This window comes from Squalius cephalus (genome assembly GCF_949319135.1).
Source record: "Squalius cephalus genome assembly, chromosome: 15".
Lineage (NCBI taxonomy): Eukaryota > Metazoa > Chordata > Actinopteri > Cypriniformes > Leuciscidae > Squalius > Squalius cephalus.
This window is the reverse complement of record NC_137136.1, coordinates 2,463,608-2,476,125: the sequence shown is the minus strand read 5'-3', so window position 1 is coordinate 2,476,125 and position 12,518 is coordinate 2,463,608. Positions and strand designations below refer to the sequence as shown.

General features: G+C 35.6%; 2 protein-coding genes and 1 long non-coding RNA gene across 3 annotated transcripts in view; 1 reads left to right on the top strand and 2 right to left on the bottom strand.

Moving 5' to 3' along the window:
* LOC307172232 (uncharacterized protein) overlaps nucleotides 1-12,518 on the bottom strand; it is a 381,392-nt gene that overhangs the window by 230,978 nt on the left and 137,896 nt on the right. The window lies entirely within an intron of this gene.
* LOC307171903 lies at nucleotides 3,010-12,116 on the top strand. Its single transcript, XR_013823617.1, has 3 exons — nucleotides 3,010-3,199; nucleotides 4,700-4,753; nucleotides 11,495-12,116. It is a non-coding gene; the product is annotated as an uncharacterized lncRNA (long non-coding RNA).
* The window catches only part of ube2e2 (ubiquitin-conjugating enzyme E2E 2), a 38,512-nt gene continuing 32,919 nt past the window's right edge, over nucleotides 6,926-12,518 (bottom strand). The window contains 3 exon segments of the mRNA XM_079893836.1: nucleotides 6,926-7,556; nucleotides 7,559-7,630; nucleotides 10,824-10,971. Coding sequence (XP_079749962.1) covers nucleotides 7,534-7,556; nucleotides 7,559-7,630; nucleotides 10,824-10,971 — 243 coding nt within the window. The 3' untranslated portion in view covers nucleotides 6,926-7,533.

The window sequence follows — 12,518 nt, the reverse complement described above, 5'->3', positions numbered from 1 at the left end:
TGCGATTAATCGTTTGACAGCCCTAGTTAAAATGCCAATCTTGATATCAAGAATTGCATTTCCACTAGAAAAAAAATGTTAATTGATATCAAGAATTACATTTTTTATATCAACAAAATGTAATTGTTGATATCAACAATTTAATTGTTAATTCCACTAGTGAAATGTCATAGGCTGCCATTCAAAATCAATTGTTGATATCGTTCAGAGGCGAAAACCGTATGGCAAGCCGTTTTAGCTTTTATTCATCACCAGGTTATGCATTCTTAATATCAACAATTTTTACTAGTTAAAGCTACACTGTGTACTTTTTTAAGTTGGTTCTTAGCTAAAAACACTTTGTTCTTTCAAAATGATATGTGCTCATTAATGTGTAATTACTTCTACCAACTAATCAAGTATTCTCGTAAGCGTAGAATCTGCTATTTAGAATACATGGAGCGAGTCGCTCGAATGGCGGCAGCCATGTTGCGCCTCCATCTTGAAAATACATTAGCCAAAGAGGGACATACCTGGAAATTCAAGCTTCGCCTTTCGCGTTTTGACACTCAGTGGCACCGTGACGAATGCGAGGGGGAGATTACTCGTGACTGCCGGCAGATTTGAAATAGTACGGCCACCGTATTAAAACGCCCTCGGAATGGGAGGGGCTAGAAAGTAATATCAGTTGGTAGTCATAAACAATTTCACCGCCAGATGGGAGAAAATCCTACACAGTGTAGCTTTAAAATGTCAATTTTGATATCGGGAATTGCATTTCCACTAGAAAAAAAATGTTAATTCTTGATATCAACAATGACGCCATCGCTCGAGGAAATACGAATTCTTGATATCAATAATTAAATTTCAACTTGTAAAAACTATAACTCTTGATATCGGTAATTGTATTGTCACTAGTTAAATGTCACCATAGGCCGCCATTCAAATTCAATTGTTGATATCAAGAATTGATTTCTTACTGGATGAAATTACAATTTCACATTATCAGAAATACAATTCTTACTAGTAAAAATCATAATTTTGAAATATCAATGATTGCGTGGTTAATAGTGCAAATGTCTGTTATTGATATCAACAGTTGGAATTGCTACTAGTAAAAATGTTCAGTTTAGATTTAAAGTGTACATTTTTGATATCATGAATGTGATTGTTACTTTCAAGTCAACATGAAATCAAAATTGACATTATTTTAACGGAGTATTGCGATGTTTATTATAAATTATCCGTGCACATCATTATTGTTTTAAATTCATGTTCCTGGTTAATCTTGAATCAGAATAACAGCATCTTCTCTTCTCTGATGACGAGGGCGTGGCAACCTGTCAATCACATGAGATCCACCAATAGCAAACCACAACCATCCAATCAATTCCCAATGAACAAAATCAAGCCCCGCCCAACATTTGTTCTTGCTTGAGAAGCATTTCACTCGATAAACGGCACAGTAGGAAAGAAAAGTTTTTATTCATTAACACACAAGAATTACATTATTACATTTTAAAATCCCCTTGTACTCAATAATTCAAACCGTGTTTTTGAGAACTGGAGTTTTAAGGAGAAAATACTCAGCAATGGTGTCGACTTATGAATTTGTACTTGGTTTGTCATATTAAAAACACCACATAGACACATAAACAACATTAAAAGCTTGATTTTCACCACAGGGGGACTTTAAGACTTTAACTTTACCCATAAAATACTGTATTTGTATTGTTTTCCTCCAATACATGTATTCAGCTATTTTCTAAGCTCAAGTACAACTACTACTTGTTTCACTGCCAGGACAAAGCATACATGAGCCATAAATGACATGAATCATAAAATATGGTTTTGATGGTTATGGAACATGGTCATGAATCTGATTGGTAAGGTTATTTCCAAAACAATAACCTGATTTAACAAGCTAAGCATCTGTGTTTAGTAAAGTAAGTCACATAATGTACCGTACACCACAGCCTGAACATTTTCTTCCTAATCAGATCCCTGTTTGGAAGAACTCTAGGACACGATGTCCTGTACTCTACAAACCCAGAGGAGAAGGTGTGGTTAAATGCACCAGATCAACAGCCAGGTCTATTGCGTGCCATTTCACCACAACCTATGAATTATTACCCAGATCTTGATCTTTATCGTAGATGATTGACTGCATTAATCCGCATATCTCAGGCTGCAGTGAAATCCCTGGGTTATAAATGTACACGCTGGATATGTTTAAATATAGGCTGCTTCTCATTTTGATTTCTCATTTCCATTAGATGCAGCACAATAAACAGAGAGTCATACTGGCATCTAGTGGACAGGCTAGACCTCTACAGTCTTCCTTACATGGGTGAACCAGTGGAAAACAGGTGACTTGAAGTTCTCAGAAACTGGTGTTATCATGACCCTGGCCTGGGTTGTTTGAACGGGTCATCAGGTGTAGAAGCCGTCAGGATCACAGATATTACCGCTCTATTATTAGATCATGTTAACCTTTAATAAGCATACCACATTATTGGAATCATAATGATTATTAAATGTTAAAAATCATACACTGGAATCTAAATGTCTGAGACTATATTAAAAGATGTGATTTGCTCCCCTTTAAATCGGGAAGTTTTAGGATTTTGGAAATGTCAGAACAAAGAAAAATAAATAATACATGTTTAAGATTCTGCAACAGGTCATTCATCAAATGTAAGTAAATGAGTTAAATTTACTTTTCTTGGTCCTTCAATCAGAAAATTAAATGTAGGCTAATCTGTGTTATTTTATATTAGGCTATATTATGTATTAATATTTTGAGTAAGGTTTTATTTTGCATTAATTTTAAATTAAGTTTTAGTAGGGTAATTCTGTAATGTGCTTTTGTCAATTTTTTTCTTTTTTTTAATATATATTTCTATATAGCTTTAATTATTATTTTTAATTTAAGTTTCAGTTTGAAGTAATTTAGTACTTCAACCTAACCTTATTCACATAGGGTTAAGGAAAGATGAGTAAATAATCGCAATAATTGTATTTGTGGGTGAACTGTTCCTTTAAGACAGCTGGCTGTAACTGGACTGACCTGAATCAACCCGAGTAAATGAGTTTGACATTTTATGATTTGGGGTGTGAAATTTGCGATGATTGACCAACTTTTTGGCAGTTGTGGTGAGAAAATGTCTTGCTCATCGTTATGGTCTCCAACAGCTGATAGATGTGATGTGTGTGAAAGGTTAGTTTGTAGAACAGACAAGAAACTTCGATCACCATCATAAGATTTTACATAGTAAATGAACTGTGAACTCCTGACTAACATAAAAACCAATCGGAAGATTTCCTAATTTTAACACTGTGGATCAGACATAATGACATTGTATGATATATTAACCATTTTGGTTGATGTGGGCTGAGATCATACGATTGTAGGTTATGCTAACTTAATTGTTGTTTATTAAACGACGAGCCGATCTTATCGTGATTTCACAAGTAATGGGCGTTCTGCTTAGGCACCATTTTTGTGGTCAAAATCATAGTATTAGAATACACCAATGTAAAATAAATAGTAACATTTATTACTACTACTACTACTAATAATAATAATAAGAACAGTTTTTGCTAAGTGGGGTTTTTATTTGTTGCTAAGCAACGGCTCCCTTAAAATGCGCGCAAGTGCTGTCCAATCAGAATTTAGAGCGGGAACTGTGAGTTTAAATGTTGTAAAAAAATTGCGTTTTAGTAAAACCTCCGACTAGTTTGGTGTAATGTTAATGTTAATATAATATACTACTGCTAGAAAAACTTCCTTCCATAATGGTTTTAATATCATCTGTTCAGTGCCTTTGCTTTGTGAGAGTGAAAATACAGACATTTGTAAGTTTATACAATGATAAAACTGCTTGACAAATGAGTAACAATATAATAACTAACAAAAAATCCATTATAATTCACAAGGCAACTCATGAATCAAAAGAGTTATTGGCTATAGGGAAGACCGTGGTTGGTTTACATTATTTTATTTCAGTGAATATTTTATAGGTTGTAAATATGTTAATGTATGCATGAATTTATTTATTTAAATTAAATTTTCTGTATTGTACACAAAACCTTAAAGACACTGAAGATTTTTGCCTTTACTGACCAGGAAAAAGATAATTGTTGACCTTTTGTGACAACATGCCCCTATATAATCAGCCTAATACATGCTTTCAGCGAAATCTACACTGTAAAACTAATACAAAACACCAGTCCACCTCGAAATTTATCTTGAAATGTTAGTTTGGCAGACAGAATTTACATATTTATTTGAATACCTACTTAAAAAAAACAACAAAAAACCACATAATTTACATAAAATGCAGATCAAGCCAGATATCATCCTAACAAAACATTGCTAGTTAGGAGACAACTAGGTGAGATTTTTTTAAAGAATAAAACGTTTGTGACTGATGCTGAGCACACATTAAAACAGTTGTGTTTGCAGGAAATACCACACAATGTAATTATCTTGAAATATTAGTTTTGGAGGACACAATTTACATAAATTATAATTTTGTGTTTCAGTGTTTAAATCCAACATACAAACTACTGCAAGAGAAAACAAGCAATGCATTAGTTATGATATTATTATAAATGGGTACACAATGTTAGTAAGTGCAAAACATACATGCATTTAAATTATTCTTCCTAGGCTTGTGTGAAAAGCTGTCCTGAAAGTCTCTGCTTTTCCTTCCAGGGAATCGGATCAATCAGGCCCGAGATTCACATCAGGAGATCTTCAGGAGAACAGGTAGAGCATGAACTCTGATTCATTCATTAGTAACCTACTTGTATGTCATTATCGTTTCACTAGAAAATGTGGGGGGGAAAACTTGTGCATCTTAATGAGAAAATTAAGCTTTCTCTGCTTCAATGCATGTATAGAGTTATTATAAAATTAAAAAGATTTTGTGAAAATAATTCCCCAACACTTCTCTACTCTCTCAAACAAAAATCTGCATGAAAATCCATAAATAAGATTTGACGTGGTGCGAATAGCAGAATACGTGAGTTTGCGGACCTTGGTCTGATTGCCAAAATATTGTATGTTTGATAATATAATTTCATGGTTATCTCAAGGGATACTTTTACTGTAACTTTGGATAAAAGCACCTTCCAGAAGTGGCCAAAAAAGTGATGTCAGTCCTAGGAAAATAAAATTGAAAATCACCCTTTATTCAAATATTATTAAAAATGCATATTGCGAAGTTGTGCTTGGAGTTATTTGTGATAACGCATTGAAACATGACAAATTGTGCAACATAATTTTTACCCAGGCTGTCATACAAAGAAATTATGAACAATTTATTTCAGGTGACGTAGTTATATTGTACCTACTCAGATAAGTACTGAGTAATATTAATTAACTATATGTACTAACCATAGTATCGGTTAGGGTTTGGGTTTAGGGTAAGTTACTTGTAATTATGCATAATTTACTGTTGTTACTATAGTAAGTAGTACATGTATTAACGTGTAAATACGTCACCTTAAAATAAAGTGTTACCTTTTGTTCTTCCCTCATATTTAATATATATATATATATATATATATATATATATATATATATATATATATATATATATATATATATAATATATATATATATATATAATATATATATATTTATTCTCATATTTTGATGGTTTAATCAAACTTGTAGGGTCATTAAATCAAATATCCTGTCCGGACGTCACTTTTGGTCACTACTGTACAAACCAGAGCTCTTGCATGACACATTTACTAGATAAACAAGTTTAAAATGCATAAGATATAATGCTATTCTATCATCCATGTGTGTACCATAAAAAAAAAAATCTAACTAAATCAGCTATTTTTCTACATTTTTGTCCAAATCAAGAGAGCAGGACTGCTAATGCCAAATGAGAAGCATGCAAATACTAAGAATTGTGTAATTGCTGACTTTAAACAAGTTATTATACACACTATTCTACACTTTTGAAAAGAGAAATTGTGAATCTGTTAACAAGGCCAGTGCGATAATCCAGATATCATTCAGGCAAACATATCAGGCCATCACTACTAGTTCTTTTTATTAAAGAAAACCAATTTTGCAGCGTGACTGATGTAAAAGGGTTAGTTCAGCCAAAAATGTAATTACTCACCCTCATGTTGTTCCAACCCCGTTAGACTTTCGTTAAGAGAACACAAATTAAGATATTTTTGATGAAATCTGAAGAGCTGTCTCACTCCTCCATATGGGATTGAAACTTGCTGGCCCAGAAAGTTAGTAAAGACAGTGTGTAAAATAGTCCAAGTGACTACAGTGGCTCAACCTTCAGTTTATCAAGCGACGAGAATACTTTTTGTGCGCAAAAAACAAACAAAAATAACGACTTTATTCAACTCTTCATTTTCTTCTGTGTTTCTCTGAGTGAGTTGACGTAGTGTAACAGTGCAGCGCTTCTGAGTTGAACGTCAGAACGGAGGCTCACTATTGGCCAGCATCACACACATGACCAGCGTCGGCCAATAGTGAGGCCTCCGTTCTGACGTACAAAACGACGACGGTTATGTTACGAACCGTCACATTTGACTTGCGTCATAACCGTCATCACCAATTCTGAAACCGGCACACCCCTACTCAAAAGTGACAGCCCTAGTTAATTACTGACATGATTATCATTTTTGGGTGAACTAACCCTTTAAACCGCATGTGACAGAAGCGTATCACTAGAGAGAAAGGTCAAACTGAAAACACATGCACTGAACACAAGACACTACATACAGTAAAGGACAATTCAGCCACAGTGTTTATTTATGGTGTTTTTCATGAAGCAAGTGCACAACAGTCCGTTCTGGCCAGAGGTGGCATGTAGCAATATGTACACGTTTTTTTTTTTTTTTTCCTTTTAATTTTTTTAAATTCACAAGCAAACCTATCGTCGAGTGGCTGCCATGACTTTGAGTTTAAAAAATACATACAAACAAAACAAGAGGGCAAAGTTTGGAGCTGAATGGATGCGATCCGACATCCGCTTACATGCATGGAAATATTACTGACTTCTAACAAAGGAGAGAGAGGAGAGAAAAAAGAAATACACTATACAGTGATGAGAAAAACAAATAGTTCATAAGCTGTATTTGTTCCTGATGCCACTTAAAAAGAAAGGATATACATACATTAAGTTGAAGGACAATAATAATAATAATAATAATAATAATAATAACAATAATAATATTCCTTTTCACCTACAGTAAGGTAATTCAAACATTCAGATAATTGGAAAATAAAGTCCCAATCTACTCTTTGTATAAAAAGAAAACTTTCAAGTCAACAAGGAACAAAGGACAGTTTTCTTCACAGAAAGGTCTACAGGAAGTTTGAAGGAAGAAGGGCCAGATCTATTGTTGCACTTGGGGTGTGTGTGTGTGTGTGTGTGTGTGTGTGTGTGTGTGTGTGTGTGTGTGCTTTCAGCAGACGGGGAGAGGTAGAGGCACAGAAGGGCTGAGGGGGGGTTATAGTGTGTGTTTGTGTCGAGGAGAGAGGGGTGATGCTGGGCGCACGCTTTATGTGGCGTATCTCTTCGTCACTGTTTAGCTATTCTGTCATGTTCTGTTCTGTTGGTCAAGTACTGTGTGGCGATGCTCCCAACCAGAGGATCAGCTGCGGACAGCAGGACATTCGTCAGCAAAACACATTTATCTGCTACTTACGGGATACACTACTGCTTATACTTGGGGTCAATGATTGGAACACACTTCTAACCGGTGTCAAAAGTTTGGAAATGTTTAAATGGTTTTGAAAGACATCTCTTGTACTCACCAAAGCTGTATTTATTTAAACATGAATATAGTAAAACAGAGAAATATTACCGTATATACCCGAATATAAGACGAGGTTTTTGTCCTAAAAATAGGCTGAAAAATGGGGGGTCGTCTTATATTCGCGATATAGACAAAATCACGGGGGGGAAAGGGAGAAAGAACAACGAATTAATATGAAGTAGTGACTGAAACGCGACCCATTAAGACAAAACCAGCTTTCCCTTCCAAGATGTTAATCTGCACGAAAATCCTGATAATCGAGCCGTCGTCTGATGAAATCAAATACACATAAGATAAAAACAATATCTGTGCTGTGATTTCGGCTATACTTGCATGTAAAATTAGAGAAGCAATTTTAGAGAGAGAGAGAGAGAGAGAGAGAGAGAGAGAGAGAGAGAGAGGTGCGCGCACGAGACGCAGAGAGAGAGAGAGAGAGAGAGAGAGAGAGAGAGAGAGAGGTGTGCGCGCGAGACGCAGAGAGAGAGAGAGAGAGAGAGAGAGAGGAGAGAGAGAGAGAGAGAGAGAGAGAGAGAGAGAGAGAGAGAGAGAAAGGTGCAACGCGCATTGCTGGAAGAGAGAGATTGAATTATCACTACAATTTTCAAATACAATTATTTTCTGTTGAAAACCAGATTTTTTCCACAAAAATCTATTTTTGTCCCAAAAATAAGTCTAGAAAATAGGGGGGTCGTCTTATATTCAGGGTCGTCTTATATTCAGGTATATACGGTATTAAGGGATGCATGATTTATCGGCCACCATATCAGTATTGTCCGATATATGTCACATGGGTCAGTTTTCTGAAACTGAGATGTATACATCACCTGAAAGCTGAATAAATAAGCTTTCCATTGATGTATGGTTTGTTAGGATTGTTATTTGTCCGAGATCTGGAATCTGAGGGTGCAAACAAATTGAAACATTGAGAAAATCTCCTTTAAAGTTGTCCATTTATGTTCGCGATTGGGCTGCATTCACTCACAAAAATAAATGTTTTATATATTTATAGGCGCTATAACAACCGCCTGGTTTATACATTATCCCTTACTTGCGGCGGTAAGTTTATCCCGGATTTACCAAGAAGTTAGCATTCCAACATGACACGCCGAGATCCGTCTGTTCACTGAAGTCTGCCGTGACCGTGAGTCTCCTGCACAACGCTATCCCAAATATGAGCATTTCCTGTTTATCAGTAACCAATCGTGAATGTCCAAAGGACATGAATGTTTAAAGCTAACGACAAAATCTCATTTAGAGCTCTTTAAATCTTTAAATGCCGTTTTCTTCAAAATGAGTTTTTTTGTCATTCTCCAGTACAAACATCTCAGTTTATGTACACCACACTATCCAGTTATACACTTAGCAGTATTCTGAAGATATTTTCAGAGGGATTTGTTGAATAAATCATTCCTGGCCTGATTTATGTGACATTTTAATCAAAAAAATATGGTGAAAATCTATTTTTCAAGGCTATGGACAGTATATTTTGATTTCCTAGGTAATGAAAGCATATATCCTGAATTTATTTTTTTCATCTTGTGTGTAAACAAAATGAAAAAATAATTTTGCACCTGGCTTTATCATATGTTCAGATCTAACTACCGAAAATATATGCAAAATCGCGCATATCTAATGAGATAATGCCTAATTTGCATAATTAAACATACAAACTTGTAATACTTTTTTTTATATACTTGTGTAAGTAACCAACTGAGGAAGTTTCATGGTGATATCTATTATTTAAAAATTTTACCCTATTCACCTGTAGTCGCCTTAAATGCAATAAGACGATAAAGAGACTTTAGTTTAGTGCACTCGCTGCGACAGCTGGCTGTCTGAGGATTGTGTTTAGGCAATGTTTGTGTTTTGCGCTCGTCAAATTTAAACTAGCAAGGCGTGCCGCCGCGTCTCTCATGCACAGTTTGAAAGCGGCTGAAATCACACTAACATATCTTGCGGGTGTCGTCGATGGATATTGCTTATATTGGATAGCATCCCCGATGTCGGATTCATTTAGGAAGAAGCGGTGAAGGTGAACATCACGATAACAGCTAAGGGGTGAGTGAAACTTGTTTACAGGACCCGCCGTGCTCACATTTATGCCACAGTCATTTTGCAATCAGGTTATTCGGTCCTTGATGGTGTTATATTCGCTTGTTGGACAGATTTTTGCATTGCCCTCTCGATCTGTTATGCTCTTGATATGCCATTTTGCTGGAGCTGTCAAGGTAGCCTATCATGCCAGTGACGTCACAGACCGTTTAAGCTCAGATTAAGCTCAGAGATGGCTGCGCCCTAGTAACAAAACGATAGACTAACATCACTGTTAGATAACACATCTGTTATATCACCTTTACTTCCTATTTCGTTTCAGTTCCCCTTTAAAAAATATTTTCAACATTGATTTCTGAAGGATCATGTGACACTGAAGACTGGAGTAAAGATGCTGAAAATTCAGCTTTGCATCACAGAAATAAATTACATCTTAAATATATATATATATTCACATATGAAACGGCTATTTTAAATGGATATTTCACCCAAAAATGAAAATGCTGTCCTCATTTACTCTCCCTCATGTTGTTCCAAACCTGTATGACTTTCTTTCTTCTGCTGAACACAAAAGAAGATATTTTAAAGAAAGTCGGTAACCAAACGACTGATGGATCCCATTGACTTCCATAGTAGGAAAAAAAAAAATACTATGGAAGTCAATGGGGACCAGCAACTGTTTAATTACCAACCTTCTTTAAAATATCTTCTTTTGTGTTCAGCAGAAGAAAGGAAATCATACAGGTTTGGAACAACATGAGGGAGAGTAAATGAGGACAGCATTTTCATTTTTGGGTGAACTGTCCCTTTAAATGGTAATAATATTTCATAATATTACTGTTTTTACTGTATTTTTGATCACATAAATTCAGCCTTGGTGAGCAGAAGTCTTTCAAAAACATTGAAAAAATAAATAAATGTAGTTTCCAAAATTGCCGAAGTGTGTGTAGAGGCTTGAGCCTGGAGTGTTGGAGTCTCACCTGGGTTACAGTCTGTGAGGAGAGAGCAGATGGACAGCAGCACCTTCGAGATGGTGAGAGCGGGACTCCAGTTGTCCTTCAGGATGTCCAGACAGATCACGCCCTGACTGTTGATGTTACAGTGGTAGATCCTCGTGCGGAACGTTACCTGGGAGAGGACGAGAAGTTAACCGGAAGGCTGACAGGATTGATATTGAAGTCTTCTTCAGCTACTTTTAATTTGTGAGGACATTAGTGCACCATGTTATTAGTTGATGCATGCTAACCGCTAGCCGGGGTTGTTATAGTTAAAGGCCCACTGAAGTGCTTTGAAACGCACAAGGCGGGACATATCGAGCAGCTCCGCCCCTTTTCACTTTCACTGTTTTATATATTTACGGTATGAAATTTACAAAATATCTTCATGGATCATGATCTTTACTTAATATCCTAAAGATTTTTGGCATAAAAGAAAAATCCAGGCTATTGACACAAATAGTGCGACATGTGACTGGTTTTGTGATCCAGGGTCACATTTAGGTTGTGTGCGAATTTGCCAGATTGTGGTTGGTATACAATATCCATTACAACTTAACACAAAGAACCGGCCTGCAAGATGGGTAATTGTACCATGCAAACTGCAAATTTTATGTGTGTGTTTTAGCAGTAATAATAATTTCTTTGAATCTCAGATGTGAGAAAACAAGCGACACCATCAGAGCACAGTGAATTCCCCACCGGATCTTTTCTGTGGTTAATATCTGAGGTCATGCCCCACTACGTCTCTGTATGAACTACAGGAAGTAAAAAAAAGCATCAGCATGTTCGGTGTGTGTGTGTGTGTGCGAGACATCTGTGTGCGTGCCTGAGGCTTTCAGGGCAAGCCTTTAATGGACCTTGACATTCCTTGCCTTGAGATTCATGACAGTTTAATTGCCACCAGAACAACTTCCTTCATCCTGACAACCTACAAACCCACAAGAGCCCAAAGAACAAACGCATATAGGACATAATGTGGCCGTCTGCAAATGAACATCCTACTTTACACAGAGTTTAGAGAGAGATTGAAAGCGGTGTTACAGGACGGGGGGGGGGGGGGGGGGGGGGGGGTATGTGTGTGAAGAAAACAAGGTGACCTGTGAAGCCGGTTTGTGCATCGGTTTAATGTTTTAAATTCCAATTCAGCTTCTGAATGTGAACTGAAAGTAGCAATTGTAATTTGACGGAGGAAGTAGAATTTGAATATAATAAAATTCATATAACTGCTGTGAGAGCAGTTTTTAAATTCTTTCCATGTATTTATTTTAGCATGAATAACCCACAATTATCCATGTAGATCTGTATAAATTACCCATGTTATCATTATAGTCCAGCATAATTTTGTATTTTTTATTTTACAATTTATATAAAATGAAAAAAAAAATGCGTGTATATGGTTTCATTTAACTTAAAAATCGTTTGACAGCCCTATATAATTGCTTTTTTTTCATTTTATATAAATTGTAAAAATTTAATGTAAAAAAATAAATAATAACATGGGTAATTTATACTAAAATACATGAGTAATTATGGGTAATTCATACTTAAAAAATGAAAAATAATGATTAAAAACTGCACTTATATTACTGCACTGCAATTATATATTATAATATAAAGTTATATATATATACTTTATATTATAATATATAAATGCTAAGTGTGTGTATATATATATAT